Source organism: Nycticebus coucang, chromosome 6, assembly GCF_027406575.1.
Source record: "Nycticebus coucang isolate mNycCou1 chromosome 6, mNycCou1.pri, whole genome shotgun sequence".
In the NCBI taxonomy this organism is placed as follows: Eukaryota; Metazoa; Chordata; class Mammalia; order Primates; family Lorisidae; genus Nycticebus; species Nycticebus coucang.
The window spans coordinates 1304892-1324875 of NC_069785.1; the positions used below are offsets into that span (position 1 = coordinate 1304892).

Below are 19984 nucleotides of genomic sequence, written 5' to 3' on the forward strand. Positions count from 1 at the left end.
GATGGACTGGCAGGTGGGCCCCGAACTTTCACAAGAAGTTCATGAGCATCTTAAAACACAGGCCAAGGTCTGTCAGTCCCAGGCCTAGGGATGGCCTGTGGCCACGTATGGTGCTTCCAGAAGACTCCATAGCCCTTCCTGGACTCATTGCTCCCTCACTGCACAAGGGCGTGGGGTGGGCAATGGGCTGATGCGAGGGGGGCCCTTGGGTAGGCATGCTCGATAGTCAGCCCATCCAGCTCTCGTGTCTCCTTCCTCCAGGAGGAAAACCCTGATACCTCTTCCCCTAGCTGCTGGGGCCAGCAGCACTGGGTGCACCAGAAAGTGGGCAAACAGTGGGGCCAGCCACCCCGGGCACACCTGGGGTCAGACCAAGGTACAGCCTCCCCAGGCCTTGGTCTTGGAGCAGTCACACGGTCCAAGCCTTGCAGAGAGCAACACCTGGCAGGGCCAGTAGTCAGGGGCTGGGCATGGGACATCCCCACCCAGCTCGTACCCACTTCAACAAGCAACAAGCACCTAGCACCTGGCCACTGAGGCTGCATGGTAGGGTCTCCACACATTCACAGTGGTCCCTGGGACCCCAGAACTGGTGTCTTTGCCAGCCCTGCCCCCCTCCACCAGGCCCCTGCGTTAGTATGATGTCTCCACCGACCCTGGTCATGGACGTCGTCCTTACTAGCGGCCGCCGCTGCTTCTTGGGCTTCCCCACATCGAAGTCATCTTCGTCCAGGTCCTGCACAGACAGACACAGCACCTGGGCACACCCGGCAAGCACTGCCCACGCGCCAAGCCCTGGGAAAGGAGGACATACACCACACCCTGGGCTGGCCTCACTCAGTCACCTGCCCCTGCACGGCGTCATCACTGGCCTCCTGCTCAGAGGAGAAGCTCTCGTACTCCTCCTCGGAGTAGTTATCTGTGGAATGGGCAGACAGAAGACAGTGCCTCGAGATTCCGCCTGGTGGAATGAGGCAGCTACGGAACTACAGATACCCCACCCCCGCCCCAGAGGGAGCTATGAGGACATGGACCCCAGCGGAGCCTTGTAAGCCGACAGGGACAGCGAGTGGGGCTGGTGCAAATGGGGAGGGATGAGAGGTCGAGGCCCACATAAACCACCTGCGACCCCCAAAGCTCCTCCCACATCTCTGTTCAGCCTGGGTTTTGGACTTCCTGGGCCCCCTGTCTGCCCAAGGGTAGGGCGGGGACATGGACCCGATTGTGATGGTGGCTACAGCTGTGAGCGCCTCCCCACATCAGGATCCACGCCCAGACCACGGACACACGCACCGGTAGACTTGGTCTTGGGGCCGGCCTGCATGGCGCTGTCCTCGTGGTCGATGGGCTGGCTGGACAGGGAGACAATCCAGATCTCGGCCACCTTGACGGGGGCTTCCTTGATGCTGCTGCAGAGGCTCAGCACCTGGCCTCCCTCCGCAGGGTGCTGCATGACCTGCAGGCAGGGCAGGGGTCCAGCGAGGCCCACCTGGCTCAGCTTCCCTCCCCGGCAAGCCCAACACACTGGAGTAAGGGCCAGTGCTTCTGAAGGATGCCATGGGGGACGGGTGGAGGGACAGGAAGGATGTGGGTACTCTCAGGGGCTGCCAGGGCCAGGCAGGGCCAAAGCAGACTGAGGTAGATAAGGAGGACTAGTGACCTCTGCCCTGCTGAACCCTGACGCCACACAGGGCTGTGTAAGCACACAGGCTCAGAAGCCCATGCTGACATCCTAAGAAACCGGGCCACCTGGGCGGGCTGCCACTGCTGGTCTGGAGGGAGTAGTGAGGGCTTAGACAGGAGCTGCATGTGGTGAGCAGCTAATGTTCTTAGAACCCAGGCAGGAGCTCATGACACCCTCCAGGGCACCCAGGTGGGGCTAGGGCCTCTTTTCCCCCATGCGGACCCAGCTCTTCCCTCTTCCCACGGCCTCTACCAGAGGCCCTTCTGCTCTGATCCCTGCTACTAGAGTGTGTAGGGGGCAGTGCTGGTCCCACTGAGCAGTCAGAAGTATGCCCAGAACCAGGGGTCACGCCTGAGAGGAACGCCTCAGGCCCAGGCAGGGAGCGAAGAAAGCCAAACAGCACAGGCCCTGCTGAGGGTGGCGGATGAAGTCATGCTGGGCTCTCAGCTCAATGCTGCCACCACCCCAGCCTCACATCCAGCCCTCTGTGACACACAACTCCTCCAGCCTCCACAGGGCTGGTTTCCCAGTGAGGGGTCGGGCTGCTGCTGGAGCTGGTCATGTGCCTTGGTGACACTGGCCAGCTGGTCACCGTCCTGGACAGCAGCTGTGCCCACTCCTGCCCAGCCGCCCCTGAGGCCTGCCTCCCAGGCTGGCCTACCAGCCACTCTCTGGATACTGAGTGACCCACCTCAAACGCCACATTTCTCTCCAGCCCTGACTCCTAATGGCCTCTTTGTTTCATTTTCAAATAAGGTTTAATGACATGGAAGACAGTCCAGGATGGGCTTAATTGCTTAAAGAGAATAATCAAATTTTGCAATAATAGGCCAGGTGCAGTGGTTCACATCTATAATGCCAACAATTAGGGAGGCTGAGACAGAAGGATCCGTGTAGCCAGGAGTTCCAGACCAGTCTGAGCAACATAGACCTCGTCTCTACACAAAAAAACTTGAAAAAGTTCCATGTCTATGTCACATTTCAGTAATTCTCACAAAAATTCAAACTTTTTCATTATGATTACATCTGTTATGGGATCCGTGGTCAGGGATCTTTGATATTACTACAGTAAGTATTTGGGCCACCACAAACCACACCCACATAAAGCAGCAAACTTCATCAACAAACACAGTTTGTGTTGTGATCACTTCACTGCCTGTCTACCTCTCCTTGAGCCCCCCATTCCCTGAGACACAACAATATTGAAATCAGGCCAATTAATAACCTTCCAATGGCCTCTAAGTGTTCGAGTGAAAGGAAGGGTCACTTGTCTCTCACTTAACCCAAAAGATAGAAATGATGAGGCTTCGTGGGGAAGACATGTGAAAGCCATGACGGGCTGAGACACAGATGTCTGGACCAAACAGGTAGCTAAGCTGTGAATGCAAAGAAAAAGCTCCTGAGACGAATTAGAAGTGCCACTCCAGTGAGCACACAGATGATAAGAAAGCAAAACCTCCTTTACTGCTGATAGGAAGAGAGTTGAGCTGTCTGGATAGAAGATCAGACCAGCCACAACATTCCCTTAAGCCAAAGCCTGATCCAGAGCAAGACCCTGACTCCCTTCAATCCTGTGAAGGCTGAGACAGGGGAGGAAACTGCAGAGAAAAGTTGGAAACCAGCAGAGGTTGGTTCATGAGGCTTAAGGAGAAGCCGTCTCTGTAACATCAAAGTGCAGAGTGAGGCAGCAGGTGCCGATGGAGCAGCTGCAGCGAGTGATCCAGGAGGTCCTGGATCTGAGATCAGTGATGAAGGGGGCTGCACAGACAGCAGACTTTCAGTGTGGATGGGACAGCTTTGTATTGGAAGAAGATGCCGTCTGGGACTTATAGCTACAGAGGAGAAGTCAGTGGCTGGCTTAAGAGGTTCAAAGGAAAGGCTGGCTCTTTTGATAGGAGCTAATGCAGATGGTGATGTTAAGTTGAAGCCACTGCTCATTAACCATTCTGAAAATCTTAGCGCCTTAGAGTCCTCAAAAGTTATACCGAACCTACTCTGCCTGTGCTCTGTGAATGGAGCACAAAGCCTGGATGACAGCACATCTATTTATAACATGGTTTACTGAGTATTTTAAGCCCACTGTTGAGACCTACTGCTCTGAAAAAGATTCCATTTATTTATTTATGTATTTATTTATTTTATTTAGAGACAGAGTCTCACTCTGTCACCCAAGCTAGAGTGCTGCGGCATCATAGCTCACTGTAACCTCAAACTCTTAGGCTCGAGTGATTCTCTTGCTCAAGTGATCGCTTAGCCTCCTGAGTAGCTGTGACTATAGGTGCCTACCACCATGCTGGGCTAGTTTTTCTATTTTTAGTAGAGACGGGGGTCTCTTGCTCCAGCTGGTCTTAAACTCTTGAACTCAAGCAATCCACCTACTTCAGCTTCCCAGAGTACTAGGATTACAGGCATGAGCCACCACGCCCATCCCCAAAAAGATTCCTTTCAAAATCTTGCTGCTCACTGACAATGCCCCTGGTCACCTGGTGGAGAAGCACAAGGAGGGGAATGCTGTTTTCATGCCTGCTGATGCAGCATCCATTCTACAGACCACAGATTAAAGAGCGAGTTCAACTTTCAAGTCTTACTATTTGCAAAACACATTTCATAAGGCTGTGGCTGCCACAGACGGTGATTCTTCTGATGGATCTGGGCAAAGTCGACTGAAACCTTCTGGCAAGGATTCACCATCCTAGACGCCATGAAGAACATGCATGACACTTGGGTGAAGGCCAAACTGCCAACATGAACAGGAGCCTGGAAGAGTTGGATCCCACCCTCATGGGCGACTGTGTGAAGGGGCTGGGCGAGGTGGCTCATGCCTGTAATCCCAACACTCTGAGAGGCTGAGGTGGGAGGATGCGTCAAGCTCAGGAGTTCAAGAACAGCCTGAGCAGAAGTGAGACCCCCGTCACTACTAAAAATAGAAAAACTACGCTTTGCTCACATGTTCTTGTGCCTCATAAGGACCAGCCCACCACAGCAGCTGTGCCCAGGTGCACAGCACTCACCTCCGCCATGCTGATGGAGCCTGCGGCCAGTGTCTTGTAGCCCAGGATGGTCCGGTTCTTGTACCGCTTCCTGCGCTGCAGCAGGACCTGCAGCTTGTTGCCTTCTCTTTTCAAGAAGTGAGGGTACTGTGGGTGTAAGGCAGAGTGGCCTGAGTGTGCTTCCTGTGGCCAGGCAGCCCCCTCCTGCCTCTCACAGGCCGGCCTGGCACACAGGCTCCGACAGCCTTCCAGGATCACTGGGTGACCAGGTCCTTGATTTACCCGAGGCCAGCAAGAATGGGTGGTCCCCATGGCTCACTCAGCCATGCAGACCTTGTAGCCTGCTCTGCTACATTAACAGCTTTAGTGCAACAAACTGCCTGTCTGGTTCTTTTGAGACAGGCCTAAGAACATGTGTGGGACCCAGATACAGGCCCGCTGCTCCCTGGCCAGGAAGCTGAAGTGGGTCTTGCCCCTATGCTGTGCATGGCAGGACTCCCCTGGCCGTATCACCTTCTGAGGCACTTGGCCCAGCAGAGCTTACATGTGTGAAGCTGATGTTCACAAGCTTTTTCTTAATAGTCTGCAAAAACAATTTTTAAAATGGGTCGGGGGGGATGGTACCATTCTCTACACAACATGATAGTGATCACGAGCCCATGTGCATTTTCTATTTTTTTTTTTTTTTTCTGTTTTTGGCTGGGGCTGGGTTTGAACCCGCCACCTCCAGCATATGGGGCCAGTGCCCTACTCCTAGGAGCCAGAGGCGCCTCCCCCCATGTGCATTTTCAAAACCCATAGAACTATATGCTTAAAAAGGATAAATTGAGTGTTCTATAAATTACACTTCAATAAATCCCCACCCCCCCGCCAAAAAAAATCACCTACAGAAACGAGAAGGTGCTTTGGTGAACAGCAGCTCTCACATGGCAGGCTCTCAAGCAACCGGCAAGGGGTGAGGATGGGGCAAAGACAGCTGGTGGAGGGTCCCAGCACCCAGGGGCAGCACTCACCTGCAGCGAGAAGGTCAGGGCCAGGTCCGTCTCCACCTGCCCGCTGGGGGGCAGCACAATCTCATGGGAACGCAGTACCCGCTTGGAGCCCTGTGAGGGAAGATGAGAGCAGCCAGCAGTGTCACTTGGGAGGCTGTAACGGTCAGGCTGGGGCCCACTGCTGAACCCTACAGGCACTGAGGTGTTCATTGGGGCAAGAACATTCATATCCTGCAACTCGCAGATTCCACCCTTGATTGGGCCCTCAGACACAAGGGAGGTCAAGAGTGGTAGCTGGCAACATGGAGGAACAACTATTTGAAACACCACAGAGTTCTCAGGAAGTGGAATAATCAGGACTGCTGGTCCTGCAGAAAGTAGAAACGTGTGATATGTGACACATGGAGACGCCAAGAATGGGGTCAAGAGCCTAGAAACAGACCCCTCGAGGGGTGAACCTCGAGGATGTCATGCCAGTTAATCAGATGTGTCACACCTCAGGCTGCAAGGTTGCAGGAGCGGGTCAGAGCTTACAGGGTCCCAAAGAAGGGGGGTGGGGCAGGGAGGGTCCAGGGAAACAGGTGACAGAAAGAGTAGGGTGGGGTCCAAGACAGGTGGGAGCCCAGGTGGAGGCCACATCTGGATGGGAGCAGTGAGGTCTCGGCGGCATCCTATTGCCCAGCTCTGGACCTGGAGGCAGTGCTGCAGGGGTGCAGCCCCCACCAGTTCTCCTCAGCCCCCTTCACCAGGACCCCTGCTGGGCTCTGGGGTCTGGGTTCCATGCTCCTCCCCAGTCCATCATAGATACATCTCCCAAACCTCTCCTGCATAAATCCTCCTCAGCACCTGCCCTGCAGAGAGGCCCCTAGGGACCCAGCTACAGCGGAGCAGTGATACAGAGGGCAGACCCTGGAGGGCTGAGGGCTCAGTCAGGACAGAACCCAGGGTGGGACCTCAGAGACAGTCCTGGAGGAAGGGGATAAGAACAGGGTCAGTGAGGGGTGGCCTAAGAGAACCAGGCTCCCCAGCCAGCCATGGCCAAGTCTACCCTTTCAACTTTCTGCATTGTCCTGAAGAGCTGGTGAGACCCCTCTCCTATCTAAGAGGCATAGATATAGCCTCAAGGCCTGGCCACGTCTGCAAGGGGCTCTCATGAGACCTGGGGTGGCTGCAGCCAGATGGCAGCAGCTACACCGGTGCCCAGATACATTTGGCCCTTGGGAGGGTAGGGTAGGGCAGGGCTGGACGGCTCCTCCCCACTTGCCCATGGACTCTGGAGAGGTCCTGGGTGCCCTTGGCCCCTAGCACAGGCCAGGCATGGAGGACTCACCTTGCCTGGCCGGTGTGCATGCTGATAACCAACAGTACTTTTGGTGAGGAGTAAGTTTTCTTTAGATCTTCACACTCAGCCCTGTCTCCGCGCAGAGGCAAGCCTGCACACCTGCTTCCCTAGGCCCAGCAGGCCCCCAAGACCTCATGTCACAGCCATTGCAACAGCCTGCTGCAGACAGGGAGCTGACCCCACGGAGCTAAGAGGGGGGTCAAGACCTGCCCTCAATACCCTTCAGTGCCACCCAGATAGGTGTTCCCATGGACATGTGTCACCTTGGTCCTCAGCAGGTGCACAGGCCCCCTGTGAGTGCAGTGCTGGTTGAGATGGACCTTCAGAGGTCAGTCCTCCATGGGCCACATATCTGGAACACACCTGGGCAGCCAAGGGCTAAGAGCCACCTCCCATGGCCTAGCAGTGGATCTGGAGCCTAGCATCCCCCAGAAAGGATGAGGTAGCTCTCTCAACTGGCAGGGACACCTCCTGGCTGGGCCACTGGGCAAAGGTTATGATGCAAGGGTCATAGCTGCTCTGCCCAGAGGGTGAGGTATGGGCCCAGCTTGGGCAGGAGTCCAGCCTGACCCCTCTGAAACAGGTCCTCATTCAAGGCCTTGGGAAAAAAAAAAACAAACTAAAGACTGTGACAAGTCTGACAAAGGGACCTGTGAGAGGTTGAGGGCCAGCTGAGGTTAGTGCAGAGGCCCTGGGGCCAGGGGCCACAGTTCATCTACCTCCGTCTACCTCCGGGAGCTTCCTGCTCCTCCCTCCTGCCAGGCCATTCAGCCCCAGGAAGGTGGGAAGGAGGTAGGGAGGAGGGGTGCAGGCGGGAGCAGGCGCTAAGGGCAGGCAGAGTGCCACCCACCTTTAGGCACCACTGGCCTGCAAGTGAGCTCCAAGTGCCAATGCTGACTGCTTGTTTGCAGGGGGCAGGGCATTTCCAGCTCTGCTTCTCCCAGACCCCATGGCACTTGGAGACAGCCCTGGCCGCCCACTTCTCAAGAAAGGCTGGCTGTCCATGCATCAGGCTGACCTGTCTCCTAGGTGTGTGCACACGCCCTGCACCAACCTTGGTGGGCCAGGACAGCCTCACCTGCATCTTGACAGCAATCACCACCGAGATGAGCTCCTTCTCCAGCTCCCTGAAGACCACTAGCTTCTTCAGGGTCAGGCTGCACAACCTGCAAGGGCAATGCACGGCTCAGGCCTCAGGAGGCTCTGTGGGCAGCACCCTCCACCCAGCTCCAGGAACTTCCTCAGGCCTGGCCAGGTGGCAGCACCCTCCAGGTCCCCACACACAGCACCCCACCCCCCACCCAGAAGCCCTGCCTCCAGCCGAGGTGGCCCCAGCAAGGGTGTGCAGAGACAGGTGGGAGGAAAGCTGGGCCCCAGACAGGCTCAGAGAGCTCCAAGTTCATGACCACAGAACAGGGAACCCAGGAGCCCAGCTTCCAGCCGTGAAGGCCTACCAACCCCACCAGCCACCCCTGCCTCTCTGCAGGGCTGCTGTGAGCACTCTGCTGGCCCTGCTGATGTCCCCCACCATTCTGTGCTGAGGCCACGAGGAGTCCTGATGATGTCTGTGCCCCACCTGGGACAGCCTGGAGGACACGCTCAGGACCCAGGGGCTCCATCCCCAGGAACACAGAAGGGGGACACCAACCTGCTCTGCGTGGTGCTGCCTGTGCTAACGCACAGCTTCTGGCTTCCAGAGCCACCTGCCACACACGCGGGTCTGTGGACTGACCCAGCACAGATGCCTGAGGCAGCTGCACAGGTGCGCACCTGTGGGAGTGCAGGGTAGGCAGGCTTCGCAGAGCCGCCTCCTGGGCTCTGGACTTCTCCCGCATCCACAGGGACAGCATGAGGTGAAGGCACAACTATCCAGAGTGAGATGGCCAGGCCACCCAGTACAGCTTTAGGGTCCAAGACAAGTGGGCACCCAAGCCTATCTTAGGTCCCATTTGGGGAATCTGGACTTTTCACGTCCACCTCCTGAGCAGTCACATGGCCAGCCTTGAACAAAGACACACGTGTGTGGAACAAGAGGGCAGGCCTCAGCCCCCCCAGTGCTTTCTCCTGGAAGCGCCTGGGCAGTGGTCTGAGTGGCAGGGCATCAGGCGAGTTCAGGTCCGGGTACCGGACCTGGGTGTAACAGGCTGAGTGGCCCCTACATGCCTGCCAACCCACTCAAGAAAATGGAGACCCGGGGTGGCGCCTGTGGATCAAAGGACTAGGGCGCCGGCCCCATATGCTGGAGGTGACGGGTTCAAATCCAGCCCTGGCCAAAACTGAAAAAAAAAAAAAAAGAGAAGAAAATGGAGACCCCACACCTGCTCTGGGTTTAAGATGGAGGCCCTGGGTGGTGCCTGTGGCTCAAAGGGGTAGGGCACCAGCCCCATATGCTGGAGGTGGTGGGTTCAAACCCAGCCCCTGCCAAACACTGCAAAAAAAAAAAAAAAAAAAAAAAAAAGATGGAGGCCCATTCCCTGTCCTGTGCTAAACAGGGTCCCTACCTGCTATGGGGTGTCAGTAGGCTGGTGCTATCTGCACTCCACTGTGCCCAACAAAACTGAAGGTGGGATGCGGGGGTTGCCCAGGCGGGGCATGCCCAATACTGTCCCACACACAGAGAAGACTGGGGGCCGAGCCCAGCCAGCCCCTGGTATTACCTGTGGCAGCCATAAGACAAGGCAGAGCCCCAGATGGGAGCTGGTCGTGGAAGGCTGAGCCACATGATGCCAGCAGGGGACCCACGCCAGGGACAGGGTAGCACATTCCAAACCAGGCCTGACTGATTCAGCTGACTCTGAAGGCACAGACCAACCTGGACATTAGGTGCTTTCCAAAGCTGGGCAATGGACCTGCCCACAGTCAGAAAATGTTTGATTTTTGTTCTTAGAATCCCAAGTCAAATGCCTTCAAGACATTTGTGCCAGTTTGTGAGATAAGGTAGCACAAAGCTGCAACAACCTGAATGAAAAACCCAACACAGAAACCTGTCAGAGCCCCCAGGCTGCAGCCCATGCCAGGCCTGGCCAGCCCCACTGCTCCTCAGTGTCCCTGTGTATACCAGGGGCACCGCAAAAACACTGCTACCTCAAAGTCACCCTCATGCTCACCAGGGCCCTACACAAGAACAACCCGAATGCCGTCTCCCGGGACTCGCAGGGTGCCTGCCAGAGTCTGAGAGCTGAGCAGGCCCTTCACCTCATGCTGTCCCTGTGGACGTGGTTAGGACCCTCAGTCCCTGGGCTCTGAGCCAGATTTCGGAGGCTGAGGGTGTCCCCCGCCCCCCATGGACACCTCACCCTAGGGCCACCATCTGCCCACGGATTCTGGTAGGTTCCATTTTACTGAGCAAACCATTGTGAGAGAAAAAGATGGAAGAGAGGGATTAAGATAGACCAGGATACACCATATTCTAAGTCATGAAATAATCCTGAACAAACACAAAGAAGTGAAATCATGCAGAGTGTGTTCTCTGACCAAAATGGAGTTAGACTCGGATCAGTAAGAGAAAGACAGCTGGAAACCCCAACTACCTGGGAAACTGAGCAACAGACACCTAAGAACCTGTGGTCACTCGAGGAAGTCTCAAAGAAATCAGAAAATGCAATTTAAGTTGCACACAAACTTTATGGCCATCCTGTAAATATACACAGTATAAAAGATGCTATCTATATATTGTATGTACTCTTTGAGCACCTCTTATAATTACAGAAACGTGACTTGTATTCATCTATTATTAGTATATACTGAGTATTACAACTTTAATAGTTTTTCCCTTTTCTGAGATGTGTATACATATTTTTCACACCTCTGTATATAAAAACAGTAATGAATAATTCACCATGACTAAGGGGGGATTTATTCCAGGAATGCAAGCCTGGTTCAACATCTGAAAATTAACAAGATTCACTGCACCAACAACTGAAATAAAAAAATTTATGATCACCTCAATCAATTCAGAAAATTGGTAAAATTCAACATCCACTTGTAATAAAACTCAGCAGGGTAGGAAGAGAATGCAGCATCCTCAACCTGATAAAGAGCGTCCACAGGCTGGGATGCTGGTACACCTGCAATCCCAGGGAGGCTACCTCAGGGAGGCTGAGGCCCAAGGATTGCCTGAGCCCAGGAGTTTGAGGCTCACTGAGCTGTGATGGTGCCACTGCACTCCAGCCCGGGCAGCAGGGCAAGACTCTGTCTTAAAATAAAACAAAAAATACCAAAAAGAAAAACTCAGAGCTGTATACAAAAAGGGGGAGGAGTGGGAATAGGGAATGAAACTCTACTATAGCATCATTTTAAAAGATTTTTTTAAAAGGGCAGCCCTGGTTCGGCACCTGTAGCTGAGCAGCTAGGGCGCCAGCCACATACACCAGAGCTGGCGGGTTCAAATCCAGCCTGAGCCTGCCAAACCACAATGACAAATACAACCAAAAAAAAAAAAAAAAAAATAGCCGGGCATTTTGGTGGGCACCTATAGTCCCAGCTACTTGGGAGGCTGAGGTAAGAGAATCACTTAAGCCCAGGAGTTTGAGGTTGCTGTGAGCTGTGACACCACGGTACTACTCTACCAAGAGCGACATAGTGAGACTCTGTCTCAAAAATAAAAAAGCGCAGCCATAGGAGGCCAACAACCAACTCTAAATAAAAGCTCCACTCGGCTATGCTTCAAAGGAACCAACTATAAACAGGCTGTGGGCAGGGTACTTATTTAGGGGCAGGGGTTTCCAGATCTCCACTCCTTACTCCCTGTGCTTTCCCAACTCAGATTTCTAGAAGTCTCGGTCCCTTACGATGTCCTGACCTGGAGCTGAGGGAGCTCAGGGCCTGGTGGGAGCTTTCAGCTCTGAGGGAGGGGCTGCTCTTGGTCGCTGGGTACAGACAGAGCCATGGCCCACACAGCTGCTTGTCTGAGGCACTGCTCTGTTAGAACTGTGCACACCTACAGCCATTTAGATTTTTTTCCCCAGTATTCTGAGGTATGTTTCAAGCTCATGCTATTTGTGCAATGAACATGAAAAGAATAAAAGAATATTTGCATGCAGAAACTGAGCAGAGAGGGGGCCAGGCACAGTGGCTCATGTCTGTAATTCCAGCACTATGGGAGGCTGAGGTGGGTGGATCACCTGAGCTCACAGGTTTGAGACCAGCCTGAGCAACAGCGAGACCCCATCTCTAAAAATAGCTGAGCATTGTGGTGGGCACCTGTAGTCCCAGCTACCTGGGAGGCTGAAGCAAGAGAATTGTGTAAGCCCAAGAGTTTGAGGTTGCTGTGAGCTGTGACGCTACTGCAGTTTACCAAAAGAAAGAAACTGAGCAGATAAACAGAACATGTGTCACTGGCTTATTACCAAGGTTGGTTCAGCAGAAAGGCCGAGGAGTTCAATTAGCCAAGGTGAGACCTGTCAGATTACAGTTGACCTCAAGGAAATCACAAGCAAACGCACTGAACCAAACCTGCAGAAGACGCCGATTGTCACCAGCTTGCAGCCTCCTCTGCCAAACACCTCGCAATGTAACAGAAGCTATTTTAAATACGTCAGCATAGAACACACAGACATCCCAGGCTTACAGACGAGGCACGATGGATCCTGACATGGACCCTGACGTGTCTCTGGGTGGGATTTGTGTGTGACTTGGGTGCCTGAGAACCCCACAGAGACAGCAGCAGCGCCACACGCAGAGGCACTGCAGTGACAGCCTGTACTGTGACAGTAGCTACAGAACTAATTTTATTACTGAGAATGGCAGCAGGACCCCTGCACCATAACATAAACAAACATAAAAACAAACTCATACAAAAGTTTAAATAGGAGATAAATTTCTAAAAAGAATATTATCGGTTAACACCTAACAATGCATCAACACCAGGCTGTAGGAATGTTTCCCTTATTTTGATCTATTCACCAAATCAGTAATAACCTTTCAATACTTATTCTACACTCTGCTTAGCATAACTGGTGCTGCCTCGACGATGTCCCATCATCTCAGGCTCCAATAGTTGAGAGACAGAGCCTGATGGCTTCCAGCGAGTGACAGCATCTGGCCTTCACTTATAAACAAGGCACTTAATTATTTCTACTTCTGTTTCCACTGTCTTCAGCTCACCTGGACGTGCAGTGGGAGTGCATTCTGGAGGCTGGTCACTTGATACAAAATCAAGTGAAAATGGCAGAGGAGAGAGATGCTGCACCAGCGAAGCACTCGTACCACAAGGGTCGTCACATGTACAGAAGAAACTTGCTCCCAAATTATTAACTATGTGTAACTATGAATTATCCCTATGGGGAGCCTGGGGTTGCCAGTAATCACAGAACACCCTAAGTTGGTTCATCCATGACCCAGGGCTTGCCTGTGATCACACTGGCAGGTGCCAACTCAATGCTCACACCCAAAGGTGACTCACTGAACAACTGCCGGGCTCTCTCCTACTTTGTTTTATTTATTTATTTATTTATTTAAGACAGAGTCTCAAGCTGTCGCCCTGGGAAGAGTGCCATGGCATCACAACTCACAGCAACCTCAAACTCTTGGGCTTATGCAATTCTCTTGCCTCAGCCACCCAAGTAGATGGGACTACAGGCACCCGCCACAATGGCTGGCTATTTTTTTGTTGCAATTGTCATTGTTTAGCAGGCCTGGGCCGGGTTTGAGCCCATCTGCCTTGGTGTATGTGGCCAGTGCCCTAACCACTGAACTACGGGCACCACCTCACCTCCTTTGTGCTCAGAGTAAGTGAGTACAAAGCACTGACTTCAACCTTGAGGAATACAGAAAAAGTTACAGGGTACTATGTCCACAAGGACATGTGTGCTGCCAAAAAGAACCGATGAAAGTTCTCTGTGCTGATTTAAGATTGTTCTAAAAAAACAGAGGGAGCAGACCATAGGAACGCACTGTGTACTCTCCCCATCACCTGCCCTTCTTTCCCTCTGAAAGAACCACCATCCAGAGGAGAGGGTGTCTCCCAGGGGCTGGAATGCTACCTGTCCCCAACTCCATTCTCCCTATCTTCCCCTGTAGCCAACTGCCCACGTTAGCTGGGGCCCCCAGGCCACAGTCTGTCTCACAGTGGCCCAGTAAGCAGTCCCTGGCAGAGGCTGTGTCCCCCACTTCCTAGGCAGCAGGACCCCTGCACCCAGCTTGGACCTAGAGGTGGAGCCAAGTCCTGGGGACAGCAGAGCCACCTGACCATACTACACCACAGACCCTTCTCCGTGACACGTGGCAGCTCTGGCTGTGTCACAGAAGGGTCATCGTGCCCTAGACTGTAATAAGAGTGTGCTCACTGCATGTACATGTGTGCCATGGCGTGCTGCTCAGCAGAGCAGACCCTAGTCCTATCTGGCTGACATATTCCAAGAGGACATCTGAGTAATAGAAGACTGAGCTGCCCTGGTGCCCACCCGTGAGTGCCCCGCCCACATTCTACCTATGTAGCCTTTGCCTGGATCAACTGGTTCCTATCGATGTCTAAAACTTCTTTAAAGATACTTAAAATGGTATCAACCATTGGCTTATACACGGCAAGCGTCTCCTGGCTATAGGATGTCACGCAAACAGGTCCTTAAACTTTGTCATGACCCATGCTCTGTGGGCATTCACCCACCACCTCCCGTCACACTGGCCTCTCCCAGCAGCTTCCCACTGTGTGGGGTAGGCTGTGGCATGAGGCAGTGGTCTGACTTTTCTCCCCTTATAATAAGGCAAAAAGCCTGTAAGTAAACCATTAAATAGTTTTATTTTGTGAAGGCAAGTTTAAAGTCTTTTGTGAATTAGAAAGAAAAAAATCCTGGATAGAACTCCATATGTTGTAAAAGTGATTTAGGGCGGAGCTTCGTGGATGAAGGGCTGCAGCAGTCACCTGTATATCTCAGGATTTTCTAGACTACTCCCTAAAGATGATTAACAGCCTCCAGATGGTCAAGCATTCAAACAGCTTATTTCCCCAGAATCTTGTTTTGTGGGGTTTTTGTTTGTTCGTTGGTTTGTTGAGACAGAGCCTCAAGCTGTTGCCCTGGGTAGAGTACCGTAGCATCGCAGCTACCTCCAACTCCTGGCTTTAAGCGATTCTCCTGCCTCTTCTTCCCAAGTAGCTGGGACTACAGGTGCCTGCCACAACACCTGGGTATTTTTTGGTTGCAGCTGTCATTGTTGTTTGGCAGGCCAGGACTAGATTCAAACCCGCCAGCTCAGGTATATGTGGCTGGCACCTTAGCTGCTTGAGCCACAGGCGCTGAGCCTTGCGGTTTTGTTTTTGATTACTTAGCCTTAAGAATAACTTTAGTGAAGTAGTTATCAGTTAAACCAGTTAAACCTTAGCCCATAAGGATAGCTTTAGATAATGTTAGTAAAATGCTTATCAGTTAATCTGGTTTATCCATAGACATGTAAGTACCAGGCAGTAAAAGGCCTGAGGCCAAGGTTTAAGTCATGTGCTTACTGATTAAGTTATGTGCCTATATAAGCTTTGGTGGAAGAAATAGATTGCCACATGCCATGAGAGCAGTGGTCCCCTTTATTTTCCATCAATTTCAATACTGCGGGTCTTATCTTCTGCAACATCGCTTTTCCATGAGACCCTAACAGCAACATCCCTGGATATGCAGCTGCTCCAAACCTGCTCCACACTCTCTGCTTCTTGATGAGCGGCCTTCCTAAGGGAGAGCAGCAGCATGTGTCTCCAGCCACTCGGCTATGTTTAACCAATCTGTCTACACATCTGGCAAGTCTGCTTTGTTGTATAGCTAGTTTATGTAACTGACACCTGCTGGAGACCACATTCCCTGCTCACGTCCTCCCCAGATTCACATTGAAATTCTAACCACCAAAATGACAGTCTTAGGTGGGTGGGGGAGTAGCAAAAGTGCTCACAAAAGTCATTCTGGGGGGCTCTCCTACCCCTTCCACACCTGAGGACACTGGAGAAGATGGGCCATCCGTGAGCAGGCAGCTAGCCTATGGCCAGTGCCGCATCTGCTGGCACTTGGTTCTGGACTTCTGGCCTCAATCACTGTGAGAGAAAGCTCATGTCCACTGTCACCACCCCATCCGCAGGGTCCCCTGATAGCAGCCTGAACAGATGAAAACTCCCTCAAGCTAAAAGCACTCCATTTCTCTTCAGAACTGCTTATCTATATTTCACAGGATTTTAGAGCTAGCCTGCAAGTTTAATGAAAGCTTCCTTCATAGAACATCACACAGCTGCACTCAGCTGACACTTTCATGACAGAGGGTCTCTGCGTCCCTTTATGCATGTGTTTAATGTTCTTTAAAAAAAAAAAAAAAAAAAGAGTATGCTGGACACAGTGGCTCACGCCTATAATCCCAGCACTGTGGGAGGCTGAGGAGGGAGAATTGAATTGCTTGAGCTGGAGACTTGCCTGAGTGAGAGCAATACCCCAACTCAAAAAAAAAAAAGGGTGGCGCCTGTGGCTCAAGGAGTAGGGCGCCAGTCCCATATGCCGGAGGTGGCCAGTTCAAACCCAGCCCTGGCCAAAAACCATAAAAAAGAAAGAAAGAAAAGAAAAAGAAAAACCCAGGGCGGCGCCTGTGGCTCAGTGAGTGGGGCGCTGGCCCCATATACCGAGGGTGGCGGGTTCAAACCCGGCCCCAGCCAAGCTGCAACAAAGAAATAGCTGGACGCTGAGGCAGGCGCCTGTGGTCCCAGCTACTTGGGAGGCTGAGGCAAGAGAATCACCGAAGCCCAAGAGCTGGAGGTTGCTGTGAGCTGTGATGCCATAGCACTCTACTGAGGGCAACAAAGTAAGACTCTGTCTCTAAACAAAAAGAACGAAAAGAAAAAGAAAAACCCAGCTGGGCACTGAAGCAAACACCTGTAATCCTAGTGGCTTCTAGAGGCTGAGGCAGCAGAATGCCCACAGCCTGAGATTGAGGTTGCAGTGAGCTATGATGCCAATGCACTTTGCTCAGGACATAGGGTGGCACTCTGTCTCAACAAAAGAAATAAAAGAGTAGATATTTCTCATGTAAAAGTCTTTAAATCCCTTGTTCTGTTTATTTCCAGATAGCTACTAGTTACTTTTACGAACAGCATTTTATTTTCAATTGATGATTATAGGTCTTCCAACACTATTAATTCTATGTATTGATTTTGTATTGACTGACCTTGTAGAACTCACACTGGCTCTAATAACTTACATACTCTTTTTTTTCAATTTTTTTAAAGACAGGTTCTCACTCCTCCTCCCAGGCTGGGGTGCGGGGGCCCCATCACAGCTCACCACAGCCTTAGACTCCTGGGCTCCGGCCACCCTTCCACAACCTCCTGAGGAGCCAGGACTGCAGGAGACACACGGCACCCGCCACCTTCCTCCTGACTCTAAAGGCAATGCCCCGATGCCTCATCAGGGTGAAGTCTGCAGCACTATGCACTGCTAGACCCTCACACAGGCGGGATTCATGTGGCTGCTGACACACACCCAGCACTCGAAATACTGCTGGTGCAATCACAGAAGATAAATTCTAATCAAAAGCCAAACACAGGACACCACATACCACGCTGTGTAACTCCAATCAACAGATTTGCAATAGAAGCTAGATGTGTAAATGGCCCACGTGCCAGGAAAGGGAAAGTACTGTCAGGATGAGATTAAACTGAGAGACTGGGTGGTACAAGGAGACGAGAAGGGGAATAAGACAGTGAGGCTGTTAAGTCTTCATGAAGTCACGGACAGGGAAAAAGGTGCTGGGCATAGCTGGCAGCTCCCTTGGGCAACGGTCTGGACACCGTGCCTGACCACTGGACTCCTAGGTTCTGCCAAGACCTCTCCCCACCTCGAGGGAGAAAGCCTGGCAGGTCAGGTTTGTAAACATCTGTGAAGTCATCAAGTCACAGGTTTAAATCATGAGTTAAAATGGAGACAGCAGGGCAGGGGGGTGACAGCCTGGTGACTCTGGTGTGTAACCTGTCCAAGCCCTCACTCCTGCCAGATTCTCATCAACTGGGGACCCCACCCTCCACGCAGCAGCATGGACCATTGCCTCTTTTACCCAGCTACTCAAGAGGATGTTCACGCTGCTCCAGGCCCCCGGGGCCCTGGGCCCTGCCACACCCGGAGATTGTGGAACCCAAGTAGAATGGAGGACCATTTATAGATTTCTGAGGGATGTAACAGCTCCCTAGCTGGCCCCTGTGCTTCCTACCACTTCCCTCCAGGCACACAGGGCCCAGTGGCTCCCAAACCTGCTGACCATTTTGTTAGGAGGGAAAACTAAGGGGCCTTTTGTTTCCAGGGCTGTGCTCTTTACACAGCCACAACTCTGCCGGCGTGGGTGTTGGGCCTGCAGTGGCAGCTGGCCACGTGGATCCCCCATGCCCTGCTGGCCTTCAGACTCTGGGGTGCCACATGCCAGAACCCTGAGTGCTCAGCCAACACCCTGCCCAGGCCCCAGGTGCCCTTGCAGCCCTCCATGCAGCCACACTAGGGCACCACTAGGGGAAGCCTGGAGGAGCTAAGCAGGCACAGGTGCTTCTCACAGCCGCTCTGTGGGGCTGCCTGTGCCTCCAGCACTGGCCCTGGGCAGCCGCCAGCTGTAACTGGCCACACTCAGCTTTCACCAGCGTCCAAGCCTTATCTGGATACACTGCTGCCTCTGAGGAGAGAAGGTCAGAGGTGCCATTTCAGTGTCCCTGCTGGCCAGTACTTGGGGCCAGGGAGGCCACGTAAAAGGCACAGGTCCACTGTGTTTCATAGGCAATCTCCCTACCCCTGCTGGTCAGTGGGAGTCCACCTTCCCACCCCAGCAGAGGCCAGCCTCTCCACAGGGTGAAGGAGGGACCAGGAGGCAGCCCTCAGCCCACCCTGGCACTAGGGGGAGGAACAAGGCAGGCATGGAGTCAGAGTATGCAGAAGAGTATGCAGCCATGCAGAAGAGCCAACTGACAGGGGCCTAGTGGAGCCCAAGTATCTGGCAGGGATACCACATCCCCTGGACATCTGTGGTGGGGAAGCCTCCAAGGGGATGTGCGGAAGAGGCTGGTGCACCACAGCCCTCAGCACGGCACATGGGACCTCCCACCACAAGCGGTGAGGCCACGACCCTCAGAAGCCATCAGCCATCACTTGCCCTGGGGTCCAGCCACCAGGAGGCCCTATCTTCAGACCTGCCAGGCTGCTGCTTCTCCCCAGTGAGCCACATGCCCCAGGGTCATCTTCTGTTCTTCCACTTCGAGTCCACAGCCCCCAGTGCACAGGTGTGCAGGTGGACCTCACCACCACCAGGGGACACCATGCTGTGCTGCCACCTCCTACCACGCGCACATGGCTTCCAGGCCAGAGGGACTCAGCCTGACATAGCTGAGTCTGCCCAGTGGCTGGTGTGACCAGTGTGTCTGCGAGCAGAACAGCAAGCTTGAACTGGAGTGGGAGGGTGGGGGATGTAGGTTGCAGGGTCTACACTCGGCTCTGTGTGGAAAGAGCCAGGATCGCTCACCTCCCCACTACATAGCACACAGCCCCACCTGGGTAGCCTCAGGCATGGTAGAGAAGCTTTGTCCTGGGGTCAGTGTGGGAACGTTGCACCCCTGGAAGGCAGGAGTGTCGGCACTTGGCTGGGCCAGCACCTACAGCCTGGCCATGCTCCTGTGGGCAACATCACGGTTTCTCCTCTCTGTGGACTGTGCACCAAGGGGTAGGGGAGACCGGCTGGTCAGGAAGGCAAGAGGCCATGTACCTGCCTTGCCCCTCGCTGGCTCCCACCGCAGGGCCTCTGTTGCTCACAGTCATCATCCAACAGCCAGGAGTGGCCCAGCATCCCCATAGCCATGCCCACACTGAGAAGGTGCTACTCCTGCCCTGTCCCGGAACAGGGGACACAGGGAGGCTACCCCATCACAGGCATTCTGCAGCAACACTGGGTGTTAGGCGCACGGCACGGGCACTCTGCAGTTGACCAGGACGTGCTGGTCAGGCCCTTGTCAAAGCCCATCACTGTGATGTGCAGGGCTACTCCCAGG

General features: G+C 53.3%; 1 protein-coding gene across 15 annotated transcripts in view; it reads right to left on the minus strand.

The window, feature by feature from the left end:
* Positions 1–19984, minus strand: part of PACS2 (phosphofurin acidic cluster sorting protein 2) — a 58406-nt gene that overhangs the window by 20407 nt on the left and 18015 nt on the right. For 9 of the 15 annotated variants that reach the window (XR_008380633.1, XR_008380632.1, XM_053594109.1 and 6 more), the window contains exons 2-7: positions 8027–8174; positions 5688–5777; positions 4696–4821; positions 1294–1456; positions 846–919; positions 656–736 (exon numbers count right to left, since the gene is read on the minus strand). Coding sequence is in view for 13 of the 15 variants with exons in the window: in XM_053594109.1 (XP_053450084.1) it covers positions 656–736; positions 846–919; positions 1294–1456; positions 4696–4821; positions 5688–5777; positions 8027–8174 (682 nt within the window). In the remaining 2 variants the exon portion in view is untranslated. The remainder of the gene's footprint in view (positions 1–655; positions 737–845; positions 920–1293; positions 1457–4695; positions 4822–5687; positions 5778–8026; positions 8175–19984) is intronic. The other 6 variants (XM_053594113.1, XM_053594112.1, XM_053594110.1 and 3 more) reach the window with 3 other exon arrangements.